At 34.1% G+C, this 15,832-nt stretch overlaps 1 protein-coding gene across 1 annotated transcript; it reads left to right on the forward strand.

Moving 5' to 3' along the window:
• The first annotated feature begins 4,239 nt into the window (after positions 1-4,239).
• LOC114731835 (GDSL esterase/lipase At1g28610-like) lies at positions 4,240-6,552 on the forward strand. Its single transcript, XM_028919080.1, has 5 exons — positions 4,240-4,525; positions 4,627-4,857; positions 5,268-5,416; positions 5,745-6,018; positions 6,113-6,552. Exons 1-5 carry the CDS (start codon positions 4,240-4,242, stop codon positions 6,361-6,363), a joined length of 1,191 nt encoding a protein of 396 aa, XP_028774913.1. The 3' UTR covers positions 6,364-6,552.
• Positions 6,553-15,832: the final 9,280 nt, after the last annotated feature.

The following is a 15,832-nucleotide window of genomic DNA, read 5'->3' on the forward strand; positions in this document are numbered from 1 at the left end:
ATATTGTTATAAAATTATAAATTGTACTGAATTATAATTATTTTGAGTGTAAATAAAATTTAGACTCGGCCGTTTATATTTCTGTAAACAATTTATGGTTGACTGCGCTACTTTAATTTTAAATTACTACATCTATAATCTATTACAGGTAGTTTAAAATTTGACATGTTTAGGGGAGACAGTGAGAGAGATACAACAACAAAGCCTTATTACATTAGGTGAAGTTGGCTACATAAACAGTGTGACACACGGTACTCTACAATGACAAAATATTTAGGTAAATTGTTAATCAAAATATTTGGATTCATAATTTTATTAAGTGTTCTCTTCAATTTTTCTTTTCTACTTTTTTTTTCCCCAGAGGACATGATCATTCAGCGGCTTTCTTTGAATGTGCCCGAGAGAGAGAGAGATAATGTGAAAAATCATAAGGACAACATTAACTAACCCTTTAATATAATCAAGCTAAGTCTTGGCATAGATTTTTTTTAAAGAAAAAATAAAGCAATATATTTATAATATATATAGGAGAATACTTAGGTCAAGTTAATTACATCAAATAAGTCTAAGTATCCAATTAGCTTCTGCCATCAGTATTATTTAGACACATCATCACTTAACCTCTTGTAACCCACCGTTAACGCTGATTGTCTGAGGAGACGACAAAACTGCACTCGGAGGCCACTTACAGGTGGCCACGACGAGAGCGGGAATGCACTCAAAATGGCGTCAGCCGTCAATCTACAGCGAGGGGTAGGACAAGTGGTCGGAGTTGCGGCCGATGACTCAAGAACGGGACAAGTGCAAAGGGAGGACTTCTCGGTGGTCAGCAGGTATCTGACGGAGCGGCAAAGATGTTCGAAGGGCCGGTGGATGATGGGGATTGGATCGAAGTACCAAGGAGGCGATTGGGTTCTAATATTTTTTTGGCTAACGGTATGTACTAATATTTTTAAATCACATGGCGAATTAAAAAAGCAATTACGTGTCGAGTATATACTAATATTTTGAAATCACATGGCAAATTGAAAAGCGATTACTTGTCAACGTACAATAATTTGAGTATTGTTTAATCACAGTGGAGGCTTTTTTATTCGAAACCTTATCTTGACGCGTGAATGAAAGATTAAAAATATTTGCAGAGGATTATGACGTCTAAGAATCCTTAGTAGTTGAAGGAACACAAAAGTCAAGTCAAACCGAACAGCTGATGGCAATATTTTGCCTTATAAGATCTGCTGTTCTTGGGAGAGATTATTCTCTTAAATTTCCATTAATGGCTTCTTCTCCGCTCTGGACTCTGCGACAACAAGAGACAATAGTCCGGTTGCTGATACCGGGACTTGTTTCTAGTGGGAGAAATTGGAGGCAATGACTTTAATTGACCTTTTGCTTTGCGAAGGAGTTTAGCGGAGATCAAAACTTACGTGCCTCATGTGATCAATGCAATCTCTTCAACGATAAGAGTAAGACTTACTAAATGCTATGCGATCCGTTTTTATATACTTTTCATGGGTGAGCTCACTTAAAATGCCGGTTGCAGGATTTGATAAATTTAGAGGGCTCAAACGTTGATCGTTCTTGGAAATTTTCCAATTGGATGCAGTGCATCCTACTTAACAATGTTTCAGAGCAATTACCATTGTATCATTCTCCCACAAAATTTGGTAATATTCTGATTCCACATTTCCATAGACGCTATCATAATATTCTGATAAATTTGTGTTAACCTGGTGAAATAAATTATGGGTTTTATAGGTCCCAAAGCTTTTTGAGGAGGTGGAGGGGCATACAATTACAATGCTTCAAAAAGATGTGAAAGTAAAGGAGTGAAAGCTTGTGATGATCCTTCGAAGTGCATAAGCTGGGATGGTGTTCATTTGACAGAAGCTGCGTACAGATTAATCGCAAGATGTTTATTAAAAGCATCCTAAATTTGCTGACTTGTGATTGAAGAATAAAGCCTTTGAAAGTTTTAACAGCCTTTGAGGTTTGCTGGGATTAATTATGCTTATGCTCTTCATGCTACCATCTTTGTCAACCATCAAAGTTAGCACTGCTTATCCTTCTAATTTTTGTTTCTTTCACTTGAGTACGTATTTGTCCTCTTTATTTGTTACTGTGTAACCTATACTTCAATCTTTTCTTTTATTTAAGGGTGAAGGTCTATCTAACACCCTGATTGTTTTTCCCTTATTTTTAGGTATACCAAACAATGCGATTTTTTTAGTTGTGTGATTCTACGTATACCTTTTTAAAATTAAATGGTGCAACTTTAACCATTACTAATGGAGCATGACATGGCTGACATTTGAGATAGTAGTATAATTATAAAAAAAGAGAGTAAAGTACTCTGATTACATTTTTTTTCACTTTAATTACATAATTTGTTTTTCTATTTTTAAAACATGAATTTTTTTTCTATTTTTAAAACATGCACTTCAATTACGAATACTTTAAAAAGTTTCTAAAATATATTTTTAAATTAAAATTTGTATTAAATTGAAAATTTTATTTACTAATTTTCCCTTAATATTTTAGTGTCTCTTTCTTCTAATCATCCTTCAGAGGCCTCTCTCCTGTATGTTGGAGCACGAACATGATTCTTTTAAGATCGCCGTAAATTTATTGCCGCGGTTCGAATTTCTTAAGATATTTCACACTACGATTCCAGCTAAAAAAGTCAAAGACGAAGGGAAAAAGCTATCCAAATATGAACTCAGATTAAAATGGAACTCCGAATTCTTTCCAACGTGTCTTTTCTTTTATTGTCCAATTTGGTGAGATCAGGTTCAGATGCTCGTTCCTTCGTTCTCGTCTTAGTAGTAGACTTTGCTGATGAAGCGAAGCTCAGTGAAGTATAGCTTCTTGGTAATCAGTGAGAGATTCAAAACATTTACAATCTTTGTAAATTGTGAGAAATTCTGCGGGCTCAGGAAAACACCCTGGATCTGTTCAAAATCAACTACTGACATCGACGACGAAGTTCTTTCCGGCAAAGGCCTTTTCTCCACTGACTTCAACTTTATCCAATGAATGTTTGTCGTCTTCTTTAGCCTGTGTTGCCTCGCCAAATGATAAAAATTTCCAATACAAATCATTAAAAAGAAATCTTAGAGAAACCATTGCACATTTATTTCAAATAGAAAAGCGTAAGGACTTCATTCAAAATCGAAGGAAATGATAAGGACTTTTAAATTAATTTTTCTTTTAATATACGCATAATGAAAAACAATGTTATTACTGCTGTTTAAGAGTACCATTTAAAAAGGGGTTACTATAATTTTTAGTCCATCAAGTTTTTCTTTATTTTGGTTCTAGTTCCTTAAGTTTTAAACCATGGGTTTTGGTCCTTCAAAAGGCAAAAGGGTTCAAGTTTTTTTTTTTTTGGATTACAAAGACCAATATTTTAAATGAAAATAAACTTGAGGAATCAAAACCTATTATTTAAAATTTAAAGGATCAAAATCAAAATGACAGTAAATTGAATGACTAAAATTTATATTAACCCTTTAAAAAATTATATATAAAATGCGGATTTTACAATACTTAACTTCCAAAATGAACCAAGTCTACTCAAAAAATTCTAACTCACATGGATGGAAGGTGAGGGCATAATACTTCATCCAGTCCTTGTTGTAAACTTTAAATAACTATTTCACGAATAACAAATAATTAGTTAAAAATACACTTTTGTTTCCAAATATGCCGTTATAATAAATAAAAAAAATGATAAAGAGAATGTGTGGGAAATATATATAACAGTGAGAAATAATTAAAGACAACATTGGAAAAAAATACATTAAATATTAAGATGAACTCAAACTAAAACTTATAAAATAGATCACACTACTTCTCAAATTTAAAGTTTATAAATAGGATTGGAGGGAGTAATATTTTGAAATCACATGGCGAATTAAAAGCAATTGCATGTTGAGTGTATACTAATATTTTGAAATCACATGGCAAATCGGAAAGCAATTACTTGCCAGAATACAATTATTTGAGCTTTCTTTAATCATACAATTATTTGAGCATTATTTAATCATAGTGGGACATTTTTTGTTCGAAAGCTTATCTTGACACGCGATTGAAAGATTAAAATAGCAGAAGTTATGACGTCTAGAAGCCTTAGTAGTTGAAGGAACACAAAAGTCAAATCGAAACAGCTGATAGCAACCTTTTCCCTCATAAGGTCTGCTATTTTTGAAACTTATTATTCTCTTTACATTTCCAACAATGGCTTCTTCTCCTTCATCCTCCTCGCTTTGGACTCTTCAACAAGAGAAGACAGTTGTCCTAACACTATATATAGTCGCTTTTTTATCATTCATTCCCAGCTCCACAGGATGCCCCTACACTTCCATTTTCAGCTTCGGCGACTCACTTGCTGATACCGGAAACTTGTTTTTCAGCTTCCAACCACCGCGGCGCCACCATTGCTCCCGCCCTCCCTACGGCAAAACCTACTTCGGTCACCCCACCGGAAGATGCTCCGATGGCCGTCTTATCATTGATTTCATCGGTAAGGCTCAGATCTTGGACTTGATCGTTCTATCTGTTTACTATCCATTCACTTTAAGACTTTAATATATCACTGTTAAATTGTTCTTGCTGGCCGGACAGCTGAGTCTTTAAGCATACCATCAGTGAAACCATATGAGGGAATTAAGAATGGTCGAGTAAGAAATTGGAACAAAGAGGAGGGAGTGAATTTTGCAGTTGCGGGAGCAACGGCTTTGAATGTAAGTTTCTTTGAAGAGAGAGGTATTTATGCTGTCAGTACTAATGATTCTCTTAGAGTTCAACTGGGATGGTTCAAGGAGTTTTTGCCTTCTATATGCAATTCTTCCTCAAGTAAGTTCCTTGCTCTTTTTTTCCAGACATATGTCAAATTTTTAACTGTCATACCAAGTAACAAAACGCTTAAACATATTATACTATGCTACCTCTGGTTCTTAATAAAAAGCCTCATTTGACTTTTATTTTTGTCTTAAAACCTTAATCCACTTTGTCTTTCATATTTATTCAACTTTTTCAAGGTAATCCTTCTAATAATGGTAGTTCTAACTACTATACTTGATTGGTAAGGATATTTTAGACAATACACCAATTATTTATGACAAATAACTATCTTACTTTATCTTCTTAATCTACTTAAATGAGTCAACTAACTCTTATATTTAGAACCGGATATAGTAATTGAAGTTCAAGACCCATTTGATACCAATATGATGGAAGGAATATATTAATGTTTTATCCTGCAGGCTGCAAGAAAGCGTTTGAGAAGTCACTCTTTCTGGTGGGAGAAATTGGTGGCAATGACTTTAATAGACCTTTTGCCTTGCGAAGGACTTTAGCGGAGATCAAAACTTACGTGCCTCATGTGATCAATGCAATCTCTTCAACGATAGAAGTAATAATTTTAAATGCTATGCAATCATGTCAAACAGCATACCATACACGCATCTCTGGCTCTAAATATAAAAATTAGTTTGTAGCGCCATTTACACTTCAAACTATTTCTTATGCTAGTTCTGGTTCTATTCATAAAATCTCATTTGTAGATTATAAACCAAGTCTGGAGGTAGTATTTAGGACCGGAAGTAGTATATAAATACAGATATGTACTTTAACAATTAATAATAGTGAAATAACAAGTATGACGGGAAAACTGGACTTAATACGTAGTGTATTGTATCTTAATACTTTTTGTGGATGAGCGCGCTTAATTTTGGTCGCAGGATTTGATAGATCTAGGAGCTCAAATGCTCATTGTTCCTGGGAATTTCCCAATAGGATGCAATGCGTTCTATTTAACAATGTATGAGAGTAACTATAAGAATGACTACGACGAAGCTGGTTGCTTGGATTGGCTGAACAAGTTTGCTGAATACTACAATCACAGGCTTCAAGCTGAACTAAATCGCCTTCAACAGCTTCATCCTCATGCCAATATCATATATGCTGATTATTATAACGCTGCATTACCACTCTATCATTCTCCCACAAAATTTGGTAATATGCTGATTCCACATTTCCATTACCATATGGACGCTATCTATCATAATATTCTGATTAATTTGTGTCAATTTAACGAAATAAATTACAGGTTTTACGGGTTTGAAAGCTTGTTGCGGAGCTGGAGGGGCATACAATTGCGGTGCTTCAAAAAGATGTGGAAGTGAAGGAGTGAAGGCTTGTGATGATCCTTCGAAGTACATAAGCTGGGATGGTGTTCATTTGACAGAAGCTGCGTATAGATTGATCTCAAGATATTTATTAAAAGGATCCTATACTGCTCCTAAATTTGATGACTTGTGCTTGAAGAACAAAGCTTTTGAAAGTTTTAACAGCCTTTGAGGTTCGCTGGGATTAATTTTCTGTGTTCTATCGTTATGTTTGTAACAGTTATTTATTTTGGAATAAATTCAGTCCTCTCAATTTAGGCCAAAAAACAAATCAGTCCTCTCAGTTCAGGCCAAAAAAAAGAAAATCAGTCCTCACTGCTGCTTCTCTTCTTATGGCAATTAAAATGCCTTTTTGGGATTAGTCATTTTCTTGCTTCTTTTATGATCAGTTTTCTGAAAAGATATGCAAAAAGCTGAAAAGGAAAACTGAAGTTTGAAATGCTGCGTAGGTTTGTTTTATATATTTTCTTCCACTCGAGTTGATCATGTCATGTACAATATGCAAACAGTATTCAATTTTGTATTTTTCGTTTTCAATTCAATTCAGTTAGAGTGTGGGAAGTTTTTTTTTTTTTTTTTTAAAAAAAGTCCTCACTGCTGCTTTTCTTCTTTATGGCAATTAAAACGCATTTTGGGATTAATCATTTTCTAGCTTCTTTTATGACCAATTTTCTGCAAAAAGCTGAAAAGGAAAACCGAAGCTTGAAATGCAGCGTAGGTTTGTTTTATATATTTTCTTCCACTCGAGTGGATCGTGTCAAGTCCAATATGCAAACAGTATTCAATTTTGTATTTTTCGTTTTCAATTTAATTCCGTTAGAGTGTAGGAAGTAAAATCTGGTTAAAAAAATTGTGGGAAGTAAAAAATTACCTCCTGTTATGGGAGTTGAATTTGATCGTAAATATAAAATTTTAATTTATTTTATTCATCTTATTTATTCTAAACTAACCCTCTTAATTGCATATATTAAGGGAGTTTGTATCAAAAAATAGTTTCAATCCAAGTATTTTAAAAAAGATACTTTAGAGAAATCAATACATATTTTTAACAATAACTAATTTAACTAATTTTTTTAATCTATTTAAATTAATTAAGTAGATTTTATATTAAAACCTGAGCTACTATGTACACATGATTCGTTTTTTTATTCCTCGTTTGTGGCCCATATGTACGAGGTGGAGATTAACTGACCACATCATAAAATAAAACTATCCCAACAATGTCTGGAAACATGACAAACATCCAGAGAATAAAATAACAAAATCAGCCAACTCCTATTCTAACAGTAGAGATTACAATACAGGTATGAAATATTTGCGGCAACATTAATTAACTATTTTAACCGCACAAGCATATGTTTAAACTCTATATTAAAAACGAATTAATATTTCAAACGACATAGTAAAAAAAAAAGCAATGATTTATTATATTCTCTGAGATCTCAAGGCTTTGTTGAGGTGTTTTAGCGATCCCAAATATGAATTATTTTTTGGGTCATTAGATGTCATTTTTTCTTTGATGCCCCCTATTAATCATAATCTATAAAAGAAAAAAATTGGGATTTTCAATGAGGAATCTCAACTATTAATTAATAAAGGTCAAATATGAAAAAGAAAATGTTCCGCTACAAATTTAATTGGCTCAACAAACTTTAGGTAATTTATTGGTTTTTATGAAAAAGATAGCCGTGCTTTATATTTAAAAATTGTAGAGAATACAGTAGACTTCAAAATTTGGAATTGGATGCGTGAATTAAGATGAAATATGGTCATATAAAAAAATTCTTAAAAAACATTTTCCAAGAAGAGTTGGTGTAGTGCCTCTAGTAGAATTTAATTTATGACATCATTGATTTTTATCCCACTCAAAAAGCAAATTAGCTGTCATTCAGTTATCTGAGAATTATTGATAATTGTTTATTTCCAGTGGAATTATTTATTTTCCTGGGAGGATTACCTAGACAAATTATTAAATGATACAAGAATAATTTTTGGTAAGACGCGATTTCAAGGCCTCAAGATTATGAATTTAAAGAATCTTAATTAGTTGGATGGGGCAAATATAACATAACTGTGAGAAAATAGGGAGTTAATTTTGTACGTGTTTAGTGTTAGTTGGGCTTGTATTGCTTGATACATTTAGGCCGGTTCTGTTAGTTAGTTCTTTTTATTCTTGTTTTCTTTCTTTATTTTGTTGTTTTAGTCTGGGCCTATAAATAGGTGCTGGACTTGAGCATTTTGTGTGTGAGCCCAATGGCAATGTAATTGTTCATTCCGTAATGAGAATTCCCAATTTTCCAATATGCTGTGTTTGACTAGGGTAGAAGTCTTCATGTACCAGAGTTGAAGGATTGCCTTCACCATTCCACGAAGCCCTAGTTCTCTGCATCAGAATGACTAAGGAGAAGATAGTTGCCGATGCACTCCTGTTTACTCACCTATTATTTCTGCACCCATCGGATACTCAAGGAGTTTCCATTGTTCATCATTCGCTCACAAGCACCGAAAATTACACTGTATAGAGTGAAGCTATGAGGATAGCTCTTCTTGGAAGAACAAATTAGGATTCATTCGTGGAACCTGGAAGAAAGAAGAGCAAGAAGAGGCACTGTGTGAATAATGCGAAAGATGTAATGCTATCTTCTTTCATGGGTATTGATAAATCCTGATTTTAATACATTATTTGATATCTTTTTGGAGATATTTATCAATTAAAGTGGGATAAATTGTATTGATTGTAGGTATTTTGAATCAAACACTGATTGCATGAAATTAGAAATTTAATAGGAGATCTTGTCATATTTTTATCTCTTTTTAAATAATTGATTTTGGATTTGGTGATAGTATCTCAATATATCTTTTGTAGGTCTTAAAAAAAAGGAAATAAAGATAATGGGAAAGCTGAAAGGAAGGAAATAAAAAAAAAAAAGGAAATTAGAGACACAGCTTGGATGGCATCAAATTATGATATTATCTGTATTTTTATGGATTCAAAAAGAGGACACGGAAATTATCCACATGCCAATCCTTCAGATTTGATTTGGATATATATTATATCCAATCCTTCACACAGTATCATGGCCGCCTCCCTCCATTCCTTTCCTATATATACCACCGAGCCATGACACACTCACAGACCTCATATCCTCTCCACACGCATACACCCACGCTGCCACGCAACTCAATTTCTTTCTCCACTAGTTTTTGCCCTTTTCCCTTTTGGCCATATTCACACCCCACTCATACGCCGCACTCATATACACCCGCGTACCACCAAACCGCGACACTCCAATTTCCATTCAATCACCCACTGTCACTATTCATCCAATTTTCATACCTCTCCAGTGGTGAACACAATTTTTCACATTCATCCTTCCTCCACGGCCTCATGGATTCTCACTCCTTCAAATATGGTGTAGATGCTACTAGAGTCATGAGAGGCTAATTTTCTTATGCTTCTTGAAGATGGAGGAGTAGCTTGAGCTTGGAGATTCAACTAGGGGAGTATTTAGTTTTCCAATTAATTTTCTTCTAAACTTCATTAGATTTTTCCTATGTTAGGAATATTTTCATTTGATTTGGAGACTAAGATTATGCATTATAATTTCTGTTAATTGGATTTTTATGTTTAATTTGAGTTGTATTACTTGGGATTTGAATTTATATATATTTTCTTGTACATTCATTAAAATTATTTTATCCGGCGTGTCATTAGATTTTATGATTGAGATGTATTGCAATTGAGTGTCTCCGTGAGCATTCTTTGAGAGGGAAACAAGTTTTTATTAGCTCAATTTAAATTGCACATCAAGTAATTTTTAAAGGTGACTTAATAATTTGATTACTATCTAGCATTTACGGTAGTCAAGTGTTAAGTTTACTTGACCCAAACCGTGTTTGGGGTTGTTTCTCTTAACTTGGTACATTATTTTACTCTCATATCTTTATTAAGCAAGGATGACTACATTCTGTTTTCAAGAAGCATTCTCATTACTGATTTTCTAAAATTCAAATTTGCATTTTTCATTCTTTCTTTATTAAAAATACCAAAAAAATATTTTAGATTTATTTCTTATTTTCATAATTAGTTTTATTAATTGAAAAATCCTTTTTCAACCCCCTTTTTTTATTCTTTGTCACTTAGTTAACTTAGGAATTAATAAAAGGCTCCTCAAGAGACACGACTCGAGTTGTGCTTTACTGCATAATTTGATTTTATTTTTGATTTAACCCAAGGCGACTAAAAAGGTTCAAATCAGATACTCAACTTGATATTAAAGGAACTTGCAAATGGGGTGATTTTTTCCAAAACACGCATCACGTGTGGGTCGATCTTAAGGAAAGATTCAACAAGAAAAATGGTGCTCATATTTTTGCTCTGCATGGGTAGATTACTTCTCTGAGACAAGGGTCATTATCTGTATCGGTGTACTACTCCAAGTTGAAAGAACTCTGGGAGGAGTAGTTCGTGTTGGTAACTCTTCTATCCTGTACTTGTGAAACATCTCATACTTATGTCATGGTCATGCAAGAACAAAAATTGCTTCAGTTCTTACTAGGGCTCAATGATTCATACACTCAGGCTAGAGTCAGATACTCTTGATGAATCCTCTCCCAACAGTCAATAAGGCGTATTCCATGATTATTCAAGATGAAGCACAAAAGGCCATTATTAATGGTGAAAGGACTTCTCCTATAGGAGGAATAGCCATGGCAGTAAGAGGTCATGGGCATGGGAGAGAAAGAGGTCATAGAGAAAATGTCCCAGAATGCTCTCACTGCAAAAAGAAGGGCACACTAAAGACAACTGTTTCCAAATTATCAGTTACCTAGCAAATTTTAAAGGCAACAAAGGCAGACAGAACAAACAACCTAACCAAAGCACTCTTGATTTAACACAATATTTAGAGGCTCATACCAATAAAGGAACTTGGTGGCTCCCACATTCATATACAAACAGTACCAGAAAATACCTGAGCTATTGCAAAAAGATTCAGAACTTGTAGGCCATGCCTTATTGGTATAGGTTTGGCTATTCCTGCAACCTATAATGTGCCTTATACTAATTGGATTTTGGATTCTGGAGCTACAACTCATATGGTTGGTAGCTTAAACCTTTTAGAAAGCTATGAAATATATTATGGACCTATTAAATCTATAAAGATACCAGATGGAAAATGTGTTCCTATCACACATATAGGAAAGGCTAAAATATCATATGAAACACTATTAGTGGACATCCTCTATGCCCCTCAATTGAAATTTAATCTGATCTCCATAGCTAGACTTACTAAGGAACATAAATGCATGGATGCTTTTTTCCCTGACTTTTGCGTGATGCAGGACCTGTGGGTAGGAGGATGAAGCTGATTGGTAAAGAATTTAGTGGTATTTATATTCTAAAGGTTGCTAGGAAATGTCATGCTGTGAATGTGCTACAAAATAGTTATAACTTAAAAAATGTTGTTTTATGCCATAAAAGATTAGGGCATACCCCTTTGTCTGTAATGAAGCATCTTGACTTTGTAATTGAATATGGTAGTGCTTTGAATGAAACCTGCTATATTTGTGTTCAATCTAAACAAACCAAGTTTCCCTTCAATTCTCGCTGAATAAAGACTCTTAATTGCTTCGAACTTTTGCACATTGATGTATGGGATCCTTATAGAACTCCAACCCATCAAGGGTATCAATACTTTCTTACTGTGGTTGATAATTCTCTAGGGGATCATGGATTTTCTTAATGAAAAAACAAATATGATTCTGCGATGCATATTAAGAACTTCATTGCTTACATTCTAACCCAATTTGAAACTCAAGTAAAGAGAATACAGAGTGATAGTGGGATAGAATTTAAAAATCATGATTTGAAACTCTACTTTCAAGAAAAGGGTATTGTCCATGAAATTTCATGCCCTTATACCCCTGAGGAAAATGGGGTTGTTAAAAGAAAGCATAGGACTATAATGCAGTTTAGCAAGAGCTTAATGCTACAGTCTAACATTCCTATGCAATACTAAGGAGAATGTGTTAAGATGGCTGTTTATTTGGTTAATAGAATATCTTCTAAAATAATTGACTTAAAAACCCCCTATAAAAATATTAAAAGATTGATAAAACTATACTTGACTTAAATAACCTGAGGGTTTTTGGATCGCTGGCTTATGCAACTGATCTTAAAGTTACTGATAAGCTGCAATCTAGAGCCATTCCTTGTGTGTTTTTAGGATATCCTGAAAATCAAAAGAGATTTCTTCTTCTGGATTTAAAGAATAAAGTTCTAATGGTAAGTCGACATGTTAGCTTCCATGAAGAAAAATTCCCTTATAAGGATGCTGTAAGTAAAGAGCAAGAGGGAGTCCATTATACTCTAAAGGAAATGTTCTGGTATGAACCAAAACAGATTCCCTTAAAAATAACACAGAATAATGAAGGTAACAATGAAGAACCACGAACTGATCAGGATGAGTAGCAAGAAGTTGCTGAGAACACTCATCCTGAGTAGATGACTAATCAGCAAATAATCACTACCCAACTGAGGGCTACAAGGGAAAGGCATCCTCCCATATGGTAAAAGACTATATCTGTTCTACTAGCACCACTAAACAAGGTAAATGTGAGTATCCTATCCATAAATACATTACTTATGACAACTTGTCTTGTGATTATTTATGCTTCCTTCCTTCTGTTGATTCTATGACTAAACTCGCAAGTTATGAGCAAGCTGCTTTAGATGAAAAATGGGTCAGCGCAATGAGAATTGAAATAAAGGCTCTTGAAAATAACAAAACTTGGGATATTGTACCTTTATTTAAAGGTAAAAGACCCATAGGATGTAAGTGGGTTTATAAAATCAAGTATAATTTAGATAGGAGTGTTGATAAATATAAAGCTAGGCTAGTAGGCAAAGGTTATAGTCAAAGGAAAGGTATTGACTATCATGAAGCTTTTTTCCTTGTTGTAAAGATGTTTATTGTTAGATTAGTCCTTAAATTGGCAGCAATGAATAGGTGGAATCTCCATCAAATCGATGCATAAAATGCTTTCTTGCAGGGGGGACCTAAATGAAGAGGTCTGTATGAGAATCTCTTAAGGTTTAGAAAGTAAAGGGGAGCACATGATTTGCAAACTAAAAAAACCCCTTCATGGGTTAAAGCAAGCCTTTAGGTAATGGAATCAAAAGCTTTCAAAAGCCTTGGAGAGAGGTGGCTTCTCCCAAAGTAAGAATGATTATTCGTTATTTGTGAAGAATCTTAATGATGGAATTGTTCTTATTCTAGTGTATGTTGATGATCTCCTAATAACGGGAAGTTCAAAAAAAAGGAATTCAAAATGCCAAAGATTTCTTAGATAATAACTTTAAAATCAAAGATCTTGGTTTAATGAAATATTTCCTTATTGAGGTAGCAAAATCAGAAAAAGGCACAATATTGTCTCAAAGAAAATATATACTTGATTTGCCAAGTGAGACAAAGATGAGTGGGTGTAAATTTCTTGCTATGCCTATGCCTCAAAACCTTAAACTGATGCCTCAAGATGAGTTACTTGGCAATCCAGAGAGGTACAGAAAGTTGATTAGTAAGCTCATTTATTTGACTATGACTCGTCCTGACATTTTTTTTCTATGTGCGGACCCTAAGTCAGTTTATGCATAATCCAATTAAGGCACACATGGCAGCAACAAAAGGGGTCGTAAGATATTTGAGGGGGTGTCTAGGATTGGGAATACTTATTAGCTCAGAAGGAAAACCAATGCCAGAATGTTTTTGTGATTTAACTAGGCTTCCTGTGGAATTACAAGGAGATCAGTAACAGGCTATCTACTGAAATTTGGCAGCTCCTTAGTCATGTGGAAATGAAGAAGCAGAGCACAGTGTCAAAATCTTCAGCAAAAGCTAAATATAGAGCTCTCAGCATGACCACATCTGAGAGTTTGGGCACGAGGATTGCTTCAAGATTTAAATATTTTGCATGAACATCCTGTGAATATACTTGACAGTCAAGCAACTATCTATATTGCTACTAATCCAGTTTATCATGAAAGGACAAAACACATTGAAGTGGACTGTCATTTCATAAGAGAAAAGTGGGAATCAAAGCTGATAGATTTGAGACATGCAAGATCGTGTGAGCAACAGGTAGATAGTCTCACTTAGGCTATTTCGGGAGAAATTCAAGGAAATTGTTAACCAAGTTAGGATATGTACAGCCCCAAACTTGAGGGAGAGTATGAGAAATAGGGAATTAATTTTGTACATGTTTAGTGTTAGTTGGGCTGGGTTGTATTGCTTGATACATGTAGGCCCTTTCTGTTAGTTAATTATTTTTATTCTTGTTTTCTTTCTTTATTTTGTTGTTTTAGTCTGGGCTTATAAATAGGTGCTGGACCTGGGTATTTTGTGTGTGAGTCCAATGGCAGTGTAATTGTCCATTTAGTAATGAGAATTCCCAGTTTTCCAATACGCTGCGTTTGACTACGGTGGAAGTCTTCAATAACATTGGTTCCTTTAAGATCTTCTTTTGGTTGAAGTGGTTATTAATTATTCCTACACAACAATTAATGGCTTCTTCTCCTTCATCTTCTCCATTTCAGACTCTGCAACAACAAAGATAGTAGCTTTGATACTATATATAGCGAGGTTTTTATCATTCATGCCCAATTCTATAGGATGCCCTACGCCACCATCTTCAGCTTCCGTGATTCAATTACCGATACTGGAAACTTGTGTTCAGCTCCCCTCCACGACCACCGCAGTTCAGGCGCAGCTGTTCTCCTCCCTATGGCGAAACCTACTTTGGTCACCCCCCCCCCCCCGGGCAGCTTCTTCGATGGCTGTCTTATAATTGATTTCATCGCTAACGTTTAGATTTTGGACTTGATCATTCGTTCCATTCTCTTTACTATCCTTGCACTTCTGAGAATTAAAATATTGTCTATTTCAACTTTTTCCTAATATATATTCTCACATGAAATTGTTTTTGTTATGCAGCTGAGTCTTTAAGCATTCCATTATTGAAACCATATCTGGGAATTAAGAATGGCCAAGTAAGAAATTGGAACAAAGAGGAGGGAGTAAATTTTGCTGTTTTTGGAGCAACGGCTTTGAGTGTAAGCTTCTTTGAAGAGAGAGGTATCCATACTGGCTATACCAATGATTCTCTCAAAAGATCAATTGGGTTGGTTCAAGGAATTGTTGCCTTCTCTTTGCAATTTTCCTCAAGTAAGTTCCTAGTTTTACTTATCACTTCATTTATATTTTGTTGAAGGATGTTTCGCATATCAATCAAGAACTTTTCATTCACATACGTATAAAGCATGTTGCATTATGATATATTATCATGGGATCTTATTTCCATGTAATTTTCTATATTAAAAAGCACATTCCTTTCTGTATTTTTGTTTTATGAAAGTGCAGATTTTTTTTTAACTTTATACTAGATTTTAGTTTGGTTCTTTAATTTTTTAAGTATTCTTTTAGTCTTGTAACTTTACATAATTAGTTTCAAATGATAATTTTGTGTCAATAATTGTTATTTTTAAAACATAAACTTATACATGTAAGGGTTTTAGAAGATTAAAAGACACTTTATAAAATTAAGAGATCAAAAACAAAATCTCATAATAATATTGTTTTCTTTTT

This window comes from Neltuma alba, unplaced genomic scaffold (genome assembly GCF_004799145.2).
Source record: "Neltuma alba isolate B1F8T4 unplaced genomic scaffold, ASM479914v2 tig00012848_pilon, whole genome shotgun sequence".
In the NCBI taxonomy this organism is placed as follows: Eukaryota; Viridiplantae; Streptophyta; class Magnoliopsida; order Fabales; family Fabaceae; genus Neltuma; species Neltuma alba.

Excerpts from the sequence above, each read along its gene's own strand:
- LOC114731835 (XM_028919080.1), top strand. The coding sequence starts at position 4,240 with ATGGCTTCTTCTCCTTCATCCTCCTCGCTTTGGACTCTTCAACAAGAG. Across the intron at positions 4,858-5,267 it reads TATATGCAATTCTTCCTCAA|GCTGCAAGAAAGCGTTTGAG; the intron begins GTAAGTTCCTTG and ends TTTATCCTGCAG. Across the intron at positions 6,019-6,112 it reads TCATTCTCCCACAAAATTTG|GTTTTACGGGTTTGAAAGCT; the intron begins GTAATATGCTGA and ends AATAAATTACAG.